At 44.2% G+C, this 20,528-nt stretch overlaps 1 protein-coding gene across 9 annotated transcripts in view; it reads left to right on the top strand.

Annotated features, from left to right (window-relative positions):
* Positions 1-1,799: 1,799 nt before the first annotated feature.
* The window catches only part of SLC38A1 (solute carrier family 38 member 1), a 69,030-nt gene continuing 50,301 nt past the window's right edge, over positions 1,800-20,528 (top strand). Inside the window, exons 1-3 of one of the 9 annotated variants that reach the window (XM_014740928.3) lie at positions 1,800-2,352; positions 14,020-14,133; positions 17,154-17,371. In XM_014740928.3, the coding sequence (XP_014596414.2) occupies positions 17,250-17,371 (122 nt within the window). In that variant the 5' untranslated portion in view covers positions 1,800-2,352; positions 14,020-14,133; positions 17,154-17,249. Of the gene's footprint in view, positions 2,664-2,727; positions 3,045-3,225; positions 3,966-14,019; positions 14,134-17,153; positions 17,372-20,528 lie in introns of those variants that run through there. The other 8 variants (XM_070270168.1, XM_014740929.3, XM_070270167.1 and 5 more) reach the window with 8 other exon arrangements.

Genomic DNA, 20,528 nt, shown 5'->3' with positions numbered 1-20,528 from the left:
TGAAACTACAGGTCCAAGAGTGTCTCGTTGCAAACGGTTGTAGCATCATGGTTAAGACTGAGTTGGACTTTGAATGTAGACTTGGGCAGGAATCCCGCCCTCCCTTCCCATCTCACCCCCTACTGTCTTAAATGAACATGGCCAACTTAGCCTTTTGGAACCCGCTTTCTTGTTTATACAAAGAAGATAATACCTAATTCAGTGATTGAAAGGACTAAATGAGATCATATTTACATATAAAATGCTTAGCACAGCAGCTGGCAAGGAGTAGGAGCTCAATTCATCACCATTGAATCCAATCCAAAAAATGCTAGGTGACTGCAGTCTTTTTGGTGCATTGAAACTAGCAAGGAGGTTAAAACTGTAATCAAAAGAAAAGCTTGAGATCAGATGCTCTCCAAACAAACACTGGTGGGTACACATCGTGGTTAATAAGGTAACCCTTTCACCCGGCTTATAGAGCTCTGCTCACAGTTTATCTACTTTGCCTATTCGGATTTCTTACCTTATTCATAAGAATTATTTGTGCTGGCCAAGGTGTACACTACTTAAAATTAGTAATTTCATACTCAATTGGCTGCTTCTAGGAAGGATGGGGAAAAGAATCAACCTTTCCATGACCTTAGAATATCACTATGATGTGGGTACTATTGACCCTCTTTTTTAGGAATTAGGAAGACAGGACTAGGATAAAAGTTAAGCAGGTGGGGGAAGCAATAAGCCTCGGGAGTGGAATTTGAAAGCAGGTCTGTCCCGCGAGGCTGCCCATCGTTGTGTCCCCGTCTGCTTGCACTGACTTCTCGGTTTCTCAGGTTTATTCACGAGCGTGCCTTCTAAACAGGGTTCTCAGGAAGCCACTGTTGAACTAATGAAGACCATTTACCGCCATTCGACGGGAATTAGGATATTAGTCAGTTCTGAGGAGTCCGACATTTGGTTGTTCTCTCGCTTTTCCAGCGGTGATAGAAAAGCGACAGCCACTCCATTACAGTGACTACTCAGTCTGCCCGCCTGAAACGCTCCAGGTAGATTAATTGTTCAATGATGATTCACCTTCCTTTTCCTGTTTTGATGGAACACGGAGACTGAAGCATTCCTGTCAGTAAAAAGCTCGAGTTTCCACCCGGCAAATTCGCGCTCTAACGACAGTCTAATTGGGTGACGCGCAGGTGGGATTTCCTGTCGCCATTTTAAGGGATCACAACTCCCCTGCAAGGAAGTGCCCACTCAGTTAAAGGGGCTATGCCAGAAACAAAGAGTAAGCAAAAGGAAGGGAAAGGGCCCAGCTGCCCCAGTGCCCTCCATCCTGCTCCCTCGCTCCTCCTGCCCGCAGGATTTGGAGCGCCCTGGTCAGTTAACCCGGGGGTGGAATACGGGGGGCTCCAGGGGGACGACAGCGGGCTCCGGCCTCTCCGCGCCTAGACGGGCGCGCTCCGAGCTCAGCAAATCCTTCGGGTCGCGTCACACCCAGTCCCCAAAACAGAGCTCCACAGCACAGATCTCGGGGAGGGCCGGCGAAGGCTGGGGGTGCTGGATCCGGAAGAGGGGAGGCACCTCCCACTGCGGGTGAGGGACAAAGGCTTTCCAAAGGGGACCGCGCCGCGCTCCTCCGGCTGCTTCGGCCCCCTCCCCGCCAGCCCAGGCCGTCTCGATGCCATTCCCGGAGCCAAGGCATCGCTCCATCGCGGCCCGCAGCTCCAGGCGCTGCCAGCGGCTCGCAGGGCTGCGCGTGGACCAGCCACTCCCGCGGCCATTCTCACGCTGCGCCCTTCCCACAATGCAACTCCCCTCGCTCCCCCGGCCCCTGCCGGCTCCGCCGTACCCCAAAATGCCCCCCACCCCAGTGCACAACCCTCTTTTCCTCCGCTTGCACCCTCGTAGCCGCCCCCACCTCCATCCCCACGGGCTCCCAGTCTCCAGCTGCCGCCGCAGTTGAGTTCTGAGCTCGCTGCTGGGCCCCAGGAGGGCGTGGGGCAGGTGTCCAGGCTGCGCACAGCCTTCGCTGCCGGTGCCACCGCCAGTGCGCCAGGCACACGCGCTCCCCGCAACCCCTCCCTCACCCCTTCCCGATGCTCAATCTCCGCCGGCCACGGCCGCTACATCCTCAGCGAGCGGCGAGAGAGAGGCTGCAAGGCGCGGCCGCCAGCAGACACCATGTGATGGGTACGGCTCAGTGACACACAGCTGCGATTAAAGAGCCGGCGCGGGAGGGGAGGCGACGGCGCGCGGACGCGGAGGAATGGCCTGACTTTCCCCGATAAACCATCACGAGCCATGGATGCGCAAGGGCGACGCGCCCGCGAGTAGGAGAATGACTACGATTCGAGACCCTCAGCGCCCAAGCGTGTGGATGTAAGTGGGAGGCTGGCGAGCAGAGTGTGGGTGGGGGTTAGTGGTGGGGGCAGATGCTGATGCAATCGGCCCGAAAAGGAGCGCGCGGGCTGGGGTTGCCACGCCGCTCCGCTTGAAGGTCGCCGCGATCCTCCGCCCTTCACCTTGCTGGGAAATCCGCCACGCCAAGCCAAGCTTCCCCGCCCAGCCCTTGCTGACGGAGGCCACCTCTTCCCGGCCGAGGCAGCCAGACCTTGACACAAAGGGCATCGCTCGGCCAGGGGAAAATCCCAGAAGGGCGAACACCCTGACTTTTCCCTTTATTGCCCGAGGTAAGGTGATTTTCGTGCCCACGGAGAGCCGAGGGAGTGGCGGCGGGGAGGAAAGGGATGTTTTAGATGTGAGAGGAGGCGCCAGCGTAGAAGTCGTCCATGCGGGCTCGAAAGGAAGGAAGGAGCGCGCGGCTGTGCCGGATGCATTTTGGTTTTAGAAAAGGAAAAGTCCGGTCTCTTGTTCTTTCCAACGCACGCGGCAGCGTAAGGAGGCGCAGGGGCCCCTGATTTCACCTTTGCGTGGGCTGTGGCTTACTTTTTGGGTCAGTTTTCATAGTGGCAGAGTGTGGCACCAGATATGTTAAACTATACGAGGGGCAGGGACCACGCCGGCCTGGAGGGAGAGCGCAGCCGAGGTGAGGACGCGACTGCATACCCGAGGTGTGTTTGAATCCCGGACATTTGGGGGTAATTCCGTGTGTCTGCAGAGCCCAGAGGAGGGCATGTGATGTCCCCTAGGGTGTCTCGGGGACTGGCCGCCGGCTGGGGAAGGGAGGCACCGAGCGCCAGTAAACTGAAGCACGGTTTCTTCCCCTTCCTGGAGCTCGGCCCCTCTCTCAGTAACGACGAAGAGTAGGACGATGCAGGGGGAGGTTACTAAAGGATGCTGGCTGTGACTCAGTGCCCCTTCTCGGCCTGAAGAGGTTCTTTCCAAAATGAAGAAGGGGAGAAAGAGAGAAGGGCACACTGAGAGTCGGGATCCGCTGGAGCTGGCGAACAAAAGGCCATCGCTCGCGCGGGGCCCGGGCGCGGACTGCCTTCGCCTCCGCTCCCACCCCCTCCTCCCACCCCGGGCACCTCGCTTGCTTCCCTAAACGTCGCCACAAAAGGCCTTTCAACTCGCCGCGTCGGTACCGGGAGGCAAGAGCTCCTTCGTCGTAGTGTGCACCCCGGGGCGCGACCCCCCTTCCATAATCCGCCTTCCCGAGCGTCGGGCTCCTCAGCACCCACTGGGACCCCACAGGTTATAAGACTACCTGGGCGCTGTTCCCTGCGGAACCACAGCCCCGGGGTTTGGGCTAAACTGTAGTCAGAGAAGGTGCGAGTGCATATGGCGGCAAAAAGAATTTCGCGGTCACAGCGTCACGTCGTTTCGGGGTGCCTCTCACAGGCTGTCTTCGGCCCGGGAAGGTGGTGCTAGAATCGAAAGTCCTTTGTGTCTCGCTCTGCGGCGCGGAGCCGGTGTTTATAGCACTGTTTCTCCAGTGCAACCCTCATTGCCGCCGGGATCAGGTACTTTCTCAGACGAGTCCAGGGGGATGGATGGAGGAAGAGCGAAAAAGACCCCAGCGCTAGGAAACGGTATTTATTTGCGTTTGGAAGCGGATTTGACATCTCTGCAGGGGGTTTTAAATTTTTTAATATAAGGGGGAGGAGAGAGTCAATCTATGGTTTGTAGGCTGCAGGGCCTAGCAAGGCTGTAATTTGTCACCTTGATAGAAGAAACTGTGCGGCAACTCGTGCTTCTGACGTCAGAAGGACAACGGAAATAAAACCTGAGCTAGGTGGCCGGCTGGCCTCGTTCTTAAACATCTCACGCTCGGTGGGTACTCCAGAAATCCATGCAAGACGGCCAAGGGTGGCCACTGATCCCGTGTGGGCCCCCTCAAAATGGCTTTACCCTTCAGAGTCACTTTAGTTCTCAGTATGTCGCCTCAGGCATCCGGAAATCCGCCTGGTTTGAAGTCTTAACCTTGATGAGGTTTATTCAGTTATTTTTTTTTTTCAACGTATTCAGTAAGTGTTTCCTACTGAGAGCTTGATGTGTGGCAGGCAGCCAACAAAATAAAGTTCGTGCTTCTGTGACACTTCCATTCTCCTGGGGAAAAGAGTACCTGCACGTTCAGTTGAATTTGAGGTATCTGTTAGTGCAGTGAAGAAATAAAACAGAATTTTGCCATGGGGAGGGTGCTTGAGAGAGATGACCCTCTGGGCAGGCCTGTGTGAGGGGGTGACATTTGTCCTGAGGCTAGGAGAATAGGCATTTGGCTATTGCTAGTCTTGTCTTTTCCTCCTTCTGGGGGATAAGACTTGAGGGCAAAACCCAGTCTTACTGGTTATTGTTCCCCTAATGCCCAACACAGAGCCGCTGCTTGATAAACGCCCGTCAGATTGAGATCTTGGCCAAGCCACATTGTTCACCTCTTTATGCTATTGTTGCCATCCTTTCCTGTCTATGTCTCGTTATTTGTGCCCCTTCTCCTAAGTTGAAACAGTAGGGTTTTTTCCTACTCTGCTCCTTTTTCTCTCTTACCCTCTCCCTCCACTCCTGAGCAGTTACCAGGCCTTTGCAAATGCTCCTCAAAGTTGCCTTCTCATCTTCACTTCCACTGCCCAAGTTCAGGTCCCTGTCACCTGACCTAGACATGGCAATTCAAGTAGTGCATTGAGATACAAGAATCATGAAACAGACATGGAGGTGTCCTGAGGAAACCAGCGCTCAGGGGAGGAAGATGCAAGCGCGACACGTGGTTAAGAGTGAAGAAGCCGGTTAGTGAGGCATGTAGGCTTTCTGGTTGGTCTCCTCCATACCAAGGTCTGCTCCCCAAGTTCAATATTGACACTTGCATGAGATCTGTTTTTCCAGAACGCAGTTCACATTTTTCCATGACCTTGCTTTTAAGTACCTTTAGTGTGTTCCCATTGCCTTCATTAAAGTCTAAAACTCCTCAGCCAGACACTCAGGGCCCTCCACAGTCTGTCTCCTCGCCTCTTACCCTCTCCTCTTATCCTCTCTTTCTCCCAGTTCACCCTATGCCCTCCCTGTCACTTTTCTGCTTCAATATTGGTGTTGATTGCAGACTGGAATGTCTACTGAAATCCTATATATTTGTGAAGGCCTGGCCCAAACATCACTTCTCTACCTCTTCAAATTAGTGTTTGCTGATCACCTCTTGGCATTTTCATAATGATTTATCTTTCACTGTTTGCACTATTGTCACTCCTGATGATGGAAAGTGGAGAATAATGCCATAGGCTTCAAATCAAATGTAAATCCCAGGTCTCAATTTACCAGCGGGAGGGGGGAGGGAGTGGGGGGAGAGGGGGTGGTGGGACGGGACCTTTGACAAGTTGTTTAGCATTGCTAAACCTCAGGGGTTTTTTTAATTGTTAAATGGAAATGATGATGGGAATGATGATGATGGTCGTGGTAGTGGTACTCATCTTATTGAGTTATCCTGAGGATTTCATTAAGATAATGGATGCAAAGTGCTTGGCATGGTGTTGCACTCCACATATATTGAATTAAAGAGACTTCAGGTTTCTCCTCTATCAGAGAGGGTGAGGAAAGTAGGATCAGTAAAGCTCCCCTTACCTCTGATATTCTGTAAATATGTAAGCATTTAAAAATACTTTTCTGAAAATAATATCTTAATGGAAACTCTCTGAATCTTTTCAGGCTCTGGGAGAATATGCAGCTCTGAAAGGAAGGGTTGGGGTAGGGGAATCATGTCAGCACATTCAAAATTGCATCGTAGACTTCAGAAAATGACACCTTGGAACACTACCCTGAAATTGAGTCTTCTAAAAACATGGTTATACTTATTTCTGAAATATGATCTCATTATATTCCTTGGTTTTCTAGAGACCACCTGTACGTTAGAGTTATTAACTAACAGTAAAGGAGTTCAGTGACTGGGAAGGCACCATGGTTTGGGGAAACTTTGCAAGCCCCAGAACTCTGCCTCAAGTGAAGTTACAATGTCTTTGTCAATAATTAGCTGGGTGTGCTTGAGAAACTCATTTAACATCTTCATGCCTCATTTTCTCATCTGTCCCATGCTAAGCATAGTGTCTGAGCTGCTGAACTCACAGAGTTGTGAAGATACAATGAGAACAGAGCTAAGAAAATCCTTGAACAAGTTAAAAGAACTATTCCAGATGATAAGCATCTGGAGTTAAACTCACTGCTAATCAGTAGGTTTAGATTAGTGATTCTCAACTCTGGCTTCACATTAGACTCACCTGGGGTCTTTTACAAGCTACCAGTGCCGAGACTCCATGTCCAGAGAGTCAGATTTAGTTGGCCTTGGGTAGAGCCCAGATATGGGAATTTTTTCAAAAAAATAACACGAGGGATAATTCTAATATGCAAATCAGAAATCAAATCAAGACCTCCATATGTTGTTTGATAAAGTCCTAGTTACGCAAAATTGTGAGCTTGAGTGACTTTTCTTCTGATTCGACTAAACCAACCGGTTGTTGACATCATGGAGTCACAGCCTCAGGTTACAATTTCTAACCTGAGTTTTCCCAGACGTAGAAGACTGCCCAGAGATACAGCAGGGCCGCATAAAGATTTAATGTGCGGATCTCACTTTCCATCTCTTAGGAGTGACGAAGAAGATTGGAACAGAAAGAGACAATGGAAAGGAAAAGGAAAGGGACAGGCTGTGGCCCCAGGTATGGGAGGAGGGGGCTCTGAGTGGGACAAGGATAGGACAGAGTAGAGAGAAAAAGTCGAGTTGGATTTATTGAACTGGTTTTGTTCATGTTGCAGACTGGTGGCTATAGAACCAAATGAAGCCTACGGGTATATATTGCGTGACCTACACTTGCTTTTAAAATTGTTTGAAATTAATTGTCAACATTTAAATATCAGAATTTTACTTAAAATTCCAGCATTTCTTGAAACAAAAATCAAAAGATCTGGCTTATTCCTACTGAGATAGATGGGACACGTGTTCTCCAGCTCTTTATGCCCAATCTGCCTTGCTCCTGTATCTTACCTGCCTGGGTCCTGGCTGCACCGGTCTTAACCCTTGTCTAAATCTGTAGATCTTACCGCTGGCCGCACATTAGAATCCCCTGGAGAGCATTCAAAATATGCTTGGATTCCATCCTAGGCCAATGAAATCAGAAACTGGTGTCTGTTGGGGGGAGGGGAGTTATCACCATTATTTTTTTAAAGCTCCGAGGTGATTCCTTTGTCTAGTCAGAATTGAGGACCACTAGTTTAAGTCACCTACTCAAAAGATTTGTCCACAAGCCCATCTTCTTATCTCCGAAAGAGATCCATTAAGAAACAGTCTATAGAATCATACATTCAGAGGATTTTAGACCTGGGAGAGCTCTGTGGGAGAGCGTCAGTTAATCTGACCTTCCTGTTTTAAAGTGAGAAGACAGAGGCCCAGAGAGAAGGAAAAATTTGTTCAAAGACTATACCATGATTTGGTATTGGATTATACCGTGTTTTATTATGTTTTTCTCTTTTCAAATAAAGGCATATTTAAATTTTTAAAAAATAAATGATCTTCTTTTCATGCACCACTTTGTAGTGCTTTACAATTCATATTTGTTTTTCCTAGAGTATTTTGTTAGCAGTTAGCTGTCATAGCTTAACTAGGGCTTAAAAACGAAGACATTCCCATCTATTGTTTTTAGTTCAATGGCAATCCTTGATCAGAAATATCATAAGAGCAAAAACATGCATGTACAAAGAAAAAAAATTTTCTCAAAGGCTGAAATAGTCCAGGCTGTTTTCATCTCCATAAGTTTTTAGTAAATACCTAACTCTCTGAATTTTCAGTTGATGAGAAAGATTTTTAATTTGGTTATTCATACTGCTCAGATACACTCACTGTTCTAATTAAATGAAGCATCAAATGTTGTTGTTACTGTTGTTCTTAGTGTAGTATGCATTGCGTCCTCCTATATGCAGAGTTACAGGTTGACTTCATTAACTTCTGGAGTTTATCAGTATTTTCTGTCTTAGAGAAATCAGAGTAGTTTCAAAACATCTGTATACGGATAGGTTCATTCCCAGACATCCTAGGCTTGGCATATTGATAACAGACATTTAAAAGATCATCTGGGAACTGAACAGAAGAGGAATTATGGAGCATAGGAACAGGTATCGGAACACTGTGAACAAGAGAGGACATGGGGCAATCTGTCCGAGGAAGTGAGCAGCTCGTCTCCCAGCCCCACACAGAAAGGGTCAGTCCTCATCCCTGGAGGGCTTCCTCTAAGACAAGGCTTCTCACCTTCGGCACTACTGACTTTGGGGGCCGGATAGCTCCTTGTTGTGGACACACATCCTGTGCATTGTGTGAGGTTGAGTGGCATCCCTGACCTCTCTGCACTGGAAACCTGCAGCACCCTCTCACTTGTGACAACCAAAAATGTCTCCAGACATCGCCAAATGTCCCCTGGGGTTGGGGGCCAAAATTGTCCCCAGTTGAGAACCACTGCTTCAGTACAACTCTTTCTCTGGACTTTTAGAAATCATGCCGAGAATTCTTAAACATTCCAGGCATCGCGGCCAGGATCTTAATGATAAATACTTTCTATTTATGCAATACTTTACAGTTTTAAATGTGTTTTCATAATTCCCACATGCCCAGGTCAAATGTAAAAGAAATTAAGTGGCAGACAATGAAAACTATGCGGTAGGCCTGTATACTTGCTTCCTTTATCTTCCTCTTTGGTGTTGTTTTCCTGGGGAAATTGTGTTTGTGAGGGTCACTGATAGATTGTCTGCAGACAGATGATCATAGCTTTCTTTTTGAGTTTAGTCATCATCATTGTTAACACATATATCCTCTCGCCATGTGCTAGGGAGCTATGAGGTCTATGGTCTCTCCCCTCAGGGAGTTGAAGTTGTAGTTAGCGAGAAGGATAATTACATAAAACAATTATTAAAATATATGAGAGCTCTTGCTATAAGCCAGTGAGTAATCTATACAAAAGTGCTGTAAGAATTTATCACAAGTAAGTAATCAACAATGAGTTGGTCATTGGAGAAAGACATCACAGAGTAGTTGGTTTGAAATTAAAAAAAAGTTTACAAGCAAGCAAGCTGGATTTTGAAAGAAATGTCATACTGCGGTAGGCACAGGCTGGATGGGAAGGTGGGGGAAGTGTGTTCAAGGCCAAGGGAATGGTGTTAAAAAGCAGAAAACTGCGTAAGAGTAGATCCATTGCAGGAATGGAAGGTTCAGAAGGAATGTCATGGGAGAGAAAATTAAAGAGATAGTTATGAGCAATCTGGGCTTTGAATTCGAGGTGCCAGAGATTGGACTGCATCCTGTAGACATTAGGAAGAGTCATGACTGGCAAGGAGGGGAGAGGAATGAGCAGGGTGCGTGTTTTCAGGAACAATCCGTGTCTGTAGATGGGAGGGGGTAGGGATCTGTAGATAGCATGAAGGAGAGCGAAAGTGACAAAGTTAGGGTTGTGGAAGGAAGGAACATTATGAAGGAATGTCGATAGCTCTTGGTGACTGATTAGATAGGAGGTAGTATTAAAGTGATACCCAGGATGCAAGTCCGAGTGATGAAGAGAATGAACATTATCTTTAACAGAAATAGAAAAGCTGATGTGTGAGGTCAGGTGATGTGTTCAGTTAGGCACGTGGAGTTGGAGGTAATGGCAAACAGCCACGTGGAGGGGTCCAGTGGGCTGCTGGAGTCGAAAAAGAATTTGTGGAAATTTTTCTGAGCAGGAAGGAACCTGAGAGATCATCTCTCTCTCTCCAGCCTTCTCATTTTACAGACAAAGAAACATGTGACATGTTAAGTGACTTGATCATTATCAAGTAGTATTTATGAGGGAGATCCTATTTCATAATGCAAAGGAACTTTATAAAATGAAAAGGCCTGGGAAAAAAGATCTGAAAGATGCCCTCGTGGGTTGAAGGCATCTACAGGCTTGAAATCTTAAAAAGGAAGGAATTTGGAGTGTGTGGAGGGAAGAGGTTAGGCCGAAGAGCTGCCCCTACCCCAAGGGGGGGAAGGGGAAGGGATCTGGCAAAGGAGGCACAGAGGCAGCCCGTCAGAGGATGCTGTGAGGAGCAAGTTGGGAGAGGTCAGGAAACAGTGCTCCCTGCTCTGGAAGGAGTTAAAGAGAACGTGGACTGAGAAACGGCCACTAGCCTTGATTAGAAAGTGAGTGGTGGCAATAGTAGCAATGACAGTCACAATAGCTAGAACCAGGTCGGGCACTATTGTAAGTGCTGCACATGGTCTCATTCATGGACTCTTTATAACGACTGTGTAAGGTGGGTATTTATTACTTTATCTCCATTTTACAGATGAGGAAACTGAGGCAAAGAGAAGTTAACCTACTTGTACTGGGATCACAGAGCTCCTATGTGGTGGAGCCAGAATTTGCCAGTCGGGCTGGGTTTCAGGGGATTGATGAGGACAGAAGCGAGTTGTTCAGGCTGTTGGCAGTAAAGAGAGGAGGGAGGTGGTAGTTCAAGGTCCTAGACAAGGTCGCTTTCAAGATATGGAGCTGAGCGTGATGACTCACAGAGGTCGGGGAAGCCAGCAGAGCGTAAGTGGCTGTACAGGGTGCGGGCAGAACAGAGACCACTAGCACAGGTTCCGTCATGAGTCTTGAGTAGGAAGAGGCAAAACATCTTTTCTTCTGAGATTGCTCCCTGGCTCCCAGCCTTACCAAAGTTACCAAAAGGCCATTTTATTATTCCCCACCTCCCAAGGACCTCAGGTTTTCAAAGATTTTGAGTATCAATTTTAAGCTTTTATTTTTAGTTGAAGTATAATTTATATGCTATGCAATGCCCGGATCTTAAGTATACTGTTTAATGAGTTTTGACTACACCTTTAATATATTAATTCATTTCCCATTTTTGATGCTCAAAGATGCATAAAATTTCCAGTAAGAATCTAGGATTATCACATCAAGTTAATGCAATCTAGTCAAAAGCAAGGATACCTGACTTTTTAATTAACCTGTTTAAGACTGTTTGAGGCCTTTTGAAATACAGAAAAGCAGCTCATAGATGCATATTATTACTATCTAAGACCCTCGTGATCCAAGGACCCCAAGCCGGTAAACAGGCTCAGTCAGTCATGGAAAGAGACCACAGGAAGAATGGGACCATCGTTGGCCTTAGGCCTAACGCTTTCTGAAAACCTAGCTATCACAGTTGATTCTCAGGAGCTGAGCTAGGACAGTGTGATCTTATTAGTTCTTCAGAATAAAAAAACCAAATAGTGATTCATAACAATTTTAAAATTAAGTGTATGTGACTGGATATTTAGAGATATTAAGGAACTCCTCTTATTGTTTTGGTTTGATAGTAAAATGGTGGTATTGTTTTTAAAAAGAGTTCTTACTTTTAAAGATGTGTGCTGAAATATTTACAGATGATCAGATATCTGAGATATGCTTTAAAATAATTCTATGTTGTGTGTGTGTGTGGGGGGGGGCGGGGTAAAACTTTAACAAGAGTGGCCTGAATTGATAATTGTTAAAGTTGGTACATGGTGGTTTATTATTCTGTTCTGTCCACTTTTATATAGTTTAAAAGTTCTCATGGGGGCTGGCCCTGTGGCTGAGTGGTTAAGTTTGCACGCTCCACTTCAGAGCCTGGGGGTTAGCGGGTTCAGATCCTGGGGCGGGTACTGAGCACCGCTTGATACTGTGGTGGCATCCCACATAGAAGAATTAGAATGATTTGCAACTAGGATATACAACCATGTGCTGGGGATTTGGGGAGAAAAAAAAAAGAGGAAGATTGGCAACAGATGTTAGCTCAGGGCCAATCTTCCTCACCAAAAACATTAAAAAAAAGTTCTCATAATAAAAATTTAAAAGGGAGAAAAAATAAAACTAAGAACATCGGTCAGGGGTTAGTTTCATATAACAGATCTTTCTATGTATGTTAAGCAAAAGGGATTTAATACAGGGAATTAAGTGCCTGTAGAATTGTTAGAAGAGAAGGCAGAGTGGGCTCTAGGCTGGGCCTCTGGGAATAATTACCAGAACACCACCACTCCACTGGCCTGCTAAGGGAACTGCTACTTGTGCCTCCATCAGGAAACTTGTTTCTCATTGTCTCAACTGCATGAGCCAAAAACGCATCACTTGTGCCAAATCTGATGATTAGGAATCCATAGCCACAACTGTTGGTTCCAGGGCTATTTGCTGCACCTGCTAGCAAAATGGATGCCGTGCCCCCACTACCTTGCTCTCTGATTGGTGGAACCTAAATCATATCTAAAACCCTAGCTGCAAAGGAATGTGGGAAATGTAGTTTTCCACTTTCCATTCTCTACAGAACTGGACTAGAAAGAAGTGGGAACAAACACTGAGCGGGCCAATCCACCACAAAGTATATTAGCAATTGAAATTGTATTTTTGCTTATTTATCTCAAAAAGTAATTTTGAACAATGATTCAGTCACAACATATTCTTTGGTTTAGTTTTCCCTCTACAATCTTTTAATCATCTTTTACCAAACCCTTAAAACCTCCTATTACTGAAAAACACATCCCTTGCTCCCTCTAGCTAGGTCCATCCGAATGGTCATATAAGGCAGTTGTATGCATATGTACCCTCCATGTCTTTGCTTGCGCTGGTCCCAATACAAGTAAGCCCTTCCCTATCCCTCAGCCTAAATCCTACCTTTTTTAGACATAGTACAAATCCTCTCTCTTTGTAAAATCTTACCTGATTTCTCCAGGCCTCATGTATTTTCCTCCCTTCCTTCCTCCCTTCCTCCCTCCTTCCTTCCTTTCTTCCTTTGTTCCTTTGCACTTTCCTTCCTTCCTTCCTTCTTTCCTGTATGTACATATGTATGTATGTCTCTGAAATCTCTCTGGACTTGTTCTTTGATCTGCCATGTAATTTGGTCTCCATCATGCTAATGTTTTATGGTATACTGTCACTTTAAGTGGGTGGGTCTTGCTTTCTGAAATAAGCTCTGAGCAATGTAAAGTTTGCAGTTTCTTTGTGTATCCTCTCCTTTGGTACTTAACCTCATGCAGAGTAGAGAATAAGTTTATGTATTTGACATTGATACTGTTAGTAGAATGTACCCATATGAATATGAAGATACTAATGCTTGCTTAAGAGTACCTCACAAGATTGCGGTAAAGGCTCAGAAATGTTCTGTGTTGAGTAAACAAATTTTTAGCCTATTATAAATGTTGGGAGATAGTAATTATGGTTGGGTTAACATCAAGATCTTCACACCATCACCCCATTCGGCCTTTTAATTAATTGCAGAGTCTGATAATTGCTTCCATCTTTCAGTGAAACTGTAATTCTTTGCTTCTTGAACTCAACCTGCACTTCTGCCCTTGAGCCATTGACCATGTCAATGACAAGTGTCAGCTCAGGCCCCATCTCCGCCTGTCAGTCTCCTGTCCACCAAGCAGTGTGACTGTCCCGTAGTAATGGGTTAGATGTCAGTTTATGGCACAGACAAGCAGTTAAGCAAGCATTTGCGGTAATGGTGTAGACCCGCGTTTACTGACATAACTCAGGATAGGAGCCCAGATCTTAAGTGAAAAAAATATGTTTTAAAAAATCTATGGTATGATTTCCATTTTTGTACATGTGTACATATTTTTTATTTGTACTCACGTTTTTCATTTAACAGATATTTATTGAGTGTCTACTGTATGCCAGGCGCTGTATCTATGTGCATAGAAAATCCTGGAAGTTCATACTCCAATATATATACAGTGGTCATCTCTGACTGCTGAGAGAACAGGTAACTTTTTTCTTCTTACTTGTTTCATCCTTCATTTGCAAACTTCTATTGTCTGACTTTTCTACAAAAACCTATATTATTTATTGATAAGGAACTAATATGTTTTTAAAAACACTTCTTTCTTCAAAATGCTTACAATGTAATGCTACAGGAGAAAAGTAGGTTAAAAACAGTCTAAAATCTCAGTGTCAAATAAAAAAGAGAGAGGGAGCTAAAGAGGGAGAAAGGAAAAGAAAAGGAAGAATAAAGGAGGAAATACATCAAAATCTAATGGTGGTTGGGGTCGGCCCGGTGGTGCAGCAGTGAAGTTCGCACGTTCCGCTTCTTGGCAGTGCGGGGTTCGCCGGTTCGGATCCCGGGTGCGGACATGGCACTGCTTGGCAAGCCATGCTGTGGCAGGCGTCCCACATATAAAATGGAGGAAGATGGTCACGGATGTTAGCTCAGGGCCAGTCTTCTTCAGCAAAAAGAGGAGGATTGACAGTAGTTAGCTCAGGACTAATCTTCCTCAAAAAAAGAAAAAATCTAATGGTGGCCATTTTTCAGTGGTGAGATTTCTTTTACAACGTCTGTTCTAAGGATTCTACAGTGAGCATGTATTTAGTTTTAGAATCAGAAAAAAAAAATTTCTTTTGCAAGAGCCAGTTCAAATGTGACTTTTCTATGAAGCTGCCTCAGATCCCTGAATCTGACATTTTCCAAACTTTTTAAATCCCTTCATCACCTCGCACTCAATAGATATAGGATCCGTTGAATGGATAGTGTTTTCTAAGTGTGGGCTTAACCTAAGTGACAGGTGTCACTAACTTTGCTAGTTTTCTCCATTTTCTGAGTTTGCATTTTCAATAACAAGTCAGATTTCAGATAGGTTATTTCACAACAATACAAATTTATTCCAAAAAACAGAAGAGTAGATTAGGACACAGACACTACACAGACGGAGGAAAAACGCTGTGAAGACACAGCAAGAGGGCAGCTATCTGCAGGCCAAGGAGAGGAGCCTCAGAAGGAATTAAACTGGCGACACCTTGACCGTGGACTTCTAGCCTCCAGAACTGTGAAACAATAAATTTCTCTTCAAACCAAAGGAAGAAAAGTTTATTCTATGTGATTGACTTAGTACTGGTATTTGCCTAATACTGACATAATTTTAGCAGCGAGGACTTTCTCTTTTCTTTTTGTTCTTTTCTCTTTTTGTCCATTTTTAAAATTAGTTATATATATTTATGTTTATATACATGTGTGTTATTTGTATACACACACACACATATATTGATATGAAACTTTCAATTCAAACAGTAGACTTCAGATTTATTGTTAGTCAACCTTGCCTTGTGTCAGAAAATTGTTATCTAGTCCCTATTTCCTATCAGTTTGTGGAGAGAAAAGGACTCTGAACCCAGACTGGGAACTTCATCCACTGAATCAACTTTCTACCAGTCCTGTAGTATCACTTCAGTAGCCCCTGAGGGCGTCACACAGGAGAGAGCCAGTGTGGCAAGACTTCTAGAAATTACCTATTTGTGCAGCTTTCATCAGAGGGGGCCAAGGCGTGAGAGTGGGGTTCAGCCCCTTTAATGCACTTCAACTTTTGCAAAGTGAAGACAGGTTGTAAACATTGCTGCTGTGTGAAGGCACTGAAAGCAATTAGAGATTGCTCTGGCGCTATTACTCTGGCTAGAAGACTCAGCCACGAGCTGCCAGGTTGGCCTCAGACCAGGAGGTCATGGAGCTTAAATCTTCCTGTCCTGCTTCCTGCTTTCCAGGAGAAGCCCTGCCCCACAGGAAGATGAGGCCCGGAAGCCGAGGTGTTACATAGTATTTATGTTGTGGAAGCTGTAAAGGATCCTGGAACCAGGGAAGTTCCATTCTAGATAGGAGACTGTGAATAAAAAGGAATAACGCATGGCCTAGTGTAGGGAAGAAGAGAAGAGAAAATTCCTGAAAAAGTATCATTCTAGGGTACTTTCTATGGGCCCTGAAGATATTATCAATTAGCAAAATGCTTCTTGGCGTAAATTAGAATGTTTAAATGGGCACATTGGAGTTTTGACCTTAACTAGGTTACAGTCGTCTTCTGGAATTCAGGATCAGACAAAATATCAAACGTCATCCAAGGGGGTTTACCATTGGAGGTAAAAAAAAATCTCATTGCCATTCAGCTTCATTCCGTGGTCCCCATCACCTCACTGAGATTGTCCCAGTGAGGCTCCCGTACGTACACAGGGCTTGCTTTTGAAGTTGCGTTTACCTCTGTTGCCACCTGCTTTTTGATTGGTGATGTGTGTGTCTGAAACCTTTTTCCCCCTTACATGCTATTGGTGACCCCTCAGCATTTAAATCACAGTTCTCCACGTGGAGGAAAACGTGAACTCTGCAAGTCTTTCGTTTCTGATGAGGAAATATAGTTTCAGGTGGATTAACCTAAATCCCCTGGGTATGAGTTTTTAATTTCCTAATACCCTGACATGGGGTGATTTCATTGGAGAGACTGATTTAATCGCTTTCAGTTGATGGATAAACTGTTTGCTAAATTTCAAAAGACAGATTGGTCCTCTGCTGCTTGACCTTTAGGTTGGGTAGTTGATCCCTCATGATGCCATTTAATGAGGATTTCCATTTTTATTAAACTGGGATTGCTAAATCAGAGGTGCTTTTGTGTCTGTGCAGTCTGTACCCAGCTATCTGTGCGCCCTGTGGTCTGATGCATTAAAATAACTGAATCGCTTTCATTTTAAGCACACTGTTTCATAAAAGGGTGTCTATATTGCCTGCAGCTGACATGAGCATAAAGATTATGTGACGTGACTCATTTTATAGTTAGAAATGGAGAGAGATTTATGAAAGGCATAAACATTTACAGCCTCTATAACTTGATGTACAAAGATTGTTTTAATGCATCCAGTAGCAAAATGTAAAAGTTGGCGTATCAGTAAATTAACTATTTGTTTACTTGTAATAGTTTATTTTTCATCAATGGTGATATTCATATGTTTATTTTTCATGGTATTGTATTTCAGGAGTGTCAAGCTGATATTTTTGCTGCTATCCACTTGTAAATACACTCAGAACAGGAGAATTTGGGCTAATTTTTTGACTACAGGTACTTTCTAAACATGATGCATTTCAAAAGTGGACTCGAATTAACCGAGTTGCAAAACATGACGGTGCCCGAAGACGATAACATTAGCAATGATTCCAATGATTTCACTGAAGTAGAAAATGGTCAAATAAATAGGTGAGTATTTTTCCACTAACACTTCCATCCAATGAAAGAAATGTCTCTAAAATATTATTCTGGTTTTCAGTTATTTTCTTGAATTATTCATTACTAAGGTTATGCTCCATTTGAAGATGTAATTTGAATTTCTTATGTGACATCTGTTGGGCATAGTCTGCAATAGCAGATGAAGCAAATAGGAAAGTAATTTATTCATCTTTTCAAATCTTTCAATTGAATCTAATAAAAATGTGTGAATACATTGGACCCCAACCAGCCCTAACTTTTCAAAAGCTCTGTACTTATGAATTAGACGGAGTGTTGGAATTTCACTGCATCTCGTGTCTGAGTGTGTACTACAGTCATCTGACCTCGCCCACATTTTAAGCAAAAAATGGTCAAAGTCGCGTTTGCCAATGTTCCTGTATTAAAACTACAAATACATCATTACAAGCATAATTTGTAACATGGATTTTAAATAATAACAATAATAGTTGAGCTCAGATGGCTCTATGAGAAACTGTAGTAGAGAAACAGTACATGAAACAGATAGAAAAGAAGAGATAGCATGAATGAGAGGAGGTAGAGACGTAGGTGGGAAGAGCACTGATCTGGAAGCTCTTGAATAAACTGTGACCTCCTTCCAACAAGTCCTTCCAACTCTTGGGTTCTGTGTAGAGTAGGACCAAATGTCTCTCTCTCTCTCTCTTTTTTTTTTTAATGATTTGGGGCATCCTCTGACCTACTGATTTTGTAGCAGCTTATGTGGAGCCCTTGGCAGGAAGCCCTCTAGCTGGGAGTTAGTGATGCTGCTCGTCTGAAGCATGAGGCCTCCTAAAGGCTAGGAGAAGAGAGGGGAGTACACAGGACTACTTATTAGATACCAACGATGCTGCGCTTTGGGGCGGGGGCTCAAAAGGAACTTGGGATGGAGGAGGATGAAAACTTTACATCAACTAACCAAGCGTCTCTGAGGAAATCATTTCTGATAATCTGCTCTACATTCTGATAATTGAAAGTCCAGCAGAGGACTTAGCTGCCGTATTTATATATACTCAGAAGTTTCAGCTCTGCCTCGCCTCCTTTTTCTCTTACTTAAATGTTCTTTGAGGTCAAGTCTCCAACCCAGACACTTCCTCATTATCATCCAAGTGTTATTTACTGTGTTGTGATATTTCGTATTGTTGGACTCAAGTTTGCTTCTTTCCTCTTTCTGACTAATTATTTATAGTAACTATGGTTTCTTGAGTGCCAGGTGTTTCTATGTATATTGCTGTTTATCCTTATAACATCATGCAAAATATTCTTTCGCAAATAAGGAAAATTTAAAAATTTCGTTTACAAATAGAGAAACCGAAACTCAGAAAAATAAAATAACTTTCCCAAGGGCATACACAGGTCTGTCTGAATTCCTGCCCTTCTCTATCCTGCTGCCTTTGGTTATAGTGCTCGGGCATTCACAGAAAAGATAGTCTTTATTAGTTGTATTAAACTCTACAAGTGCCAGTTCATGCTCTGTACTTCTGGAGTGTTCTGCAGTCACTGCTGGCCTGCACTTAACCATAGATGGGGTTCTAACCATTTCACAAATAGGACATTTTAGTTTTATAACGAAGCTTCATTCCCAAAGCAATGCAAAGCTTGAGGACCTTAAAATAAGAGTGATTTATAATATTCTGTTTAGAATCTGAAGTTGATCTTAAAAAGTTTTGCCTACTGAAAGTCTTAAGTTTTTGAGGGGATTACCACTTGCAGTAGGTGGAAGCACCCATTCTTGCCCCTGACTTGGGCACCTTGCCCAGGTGAGCTCACTTCCCTGTGGACTGTGACTAAGGCAAGGACTGGTGCAGCGGGAGAGCTCTTGGGTGTGGACCACTTGTTTTGCAGAATTGGGTTCCACTGTTGCCCATGCAGTGTGATGCATTTATTTATTTTGTCTCCCCTCCTTCACTGACACAGTTCATGAATCTTGCTTCATTTTTGGCTCTAGAACGATTAAAATTAAAAACAACATATTACAGGATGAAGTCTCAGCTTTTTAGCCTCAGGCAAAAATCAAAAAAGACCCCTACCATGATTCCTGCAATAGTTTCACCTGAGTCCCTCTCGCTCTTCAGCTTTTTCACAGTGATGGGAGGAAGGTAGACCTAACCAGATGAATCTAAGAGAACCAGCTCCCAAAACAGTGAACTTGTAGGAAACAGTGCCTCTTTTTAGAGAACTAGAGTAAATGTTGAAAATAAATATTCATCTCTCATTATCTGGCATCTAGCAGATAGCTTTGCCTGGAAACTCCCCATTATGATACTATAAGAATCATTTTTTTAAGTTCAGTTGAAAATAGAGTACAGCCATTTGGGCATTAGGACCCCTGTCCTTATTGCAGCTCAATTGTTTTATTTCATACCCTAATTTTGGGGTTGTAGTCAGAGAAATCTATACCTGGAACAACAAAACCTTTCAAAATGTCCACTAGGTGAGGACTGCTGACATTTTCATGTGCATATGAAACACCTGGAAATGTTGTTAAAATGCAGATTTTGATTGACTCTGTCTGGGTTGGGGCCTGAGATTCTAATTTCTAGAAAGCTCCCAGGTGATGCCCGTACTGCTGGTCCATGGACCACACTTTGAGTAGTACTCTCTAGACTCTTCCTCTAGATGTGTGCTTCTTGAGAGAAGGAACCACCTTAATCATCTTTATTTCTTGTACCCTGTAGTGATATGATAATAGTGCCTGATAGACTGTGGACATTACAAAGTATTTTTTAAATGAGAGAGACAGACAGACAGACACAGAGAGAGCAGTTAAGTGCACGTTTTCATTTAGACTTGTATTGAATCCTGGCTGTATCAGTAGATCTTGTGTGATCTTGTGCTTTGAGCCTAAATTCCATCCCTGTAAGACAGGAATAATAATAATACCTTATCTCTTGGGATTGTTGGGGAATATTAGATGCAATACTCTTTGTAGGTTAAAAACTCAGGCTGTGCAATCAGCCAGCTTAGGTTCAAATCCTGGCTCAACAGCATAGTTATTAGTAATGCAACTTTGGTCAAGTTACTTAATTTCTGTAAAATGGAGCTAATAATAATACCAACCACATGTAATTATTGTGAAAATAGATGAGAAAATCCATGTCAAGTACTTGGCACAGTGTCTAGTAATGGTAAG

This window comes from Equus caballus, chromosome 6, assembly GCF_041296265.1.
Source record: "Equus caballus isolate H_3958 breed thoroughbred chromosome 6, TB-T2T, whole genome shotgun sequence".
In the NCBI taxonomy this organism is placed as follows: domain Eukaryota; kingdom Metazoa; phylum Chordata; class Mammalia; order Perissodactyla; family Equidae; genus Equus; species Equus caballus.
The sequence above is the reverse complement of the archived record's forward strand: the minus strand, read 5'-3'. Positions and strand labels throughout refer to the sequence as shown.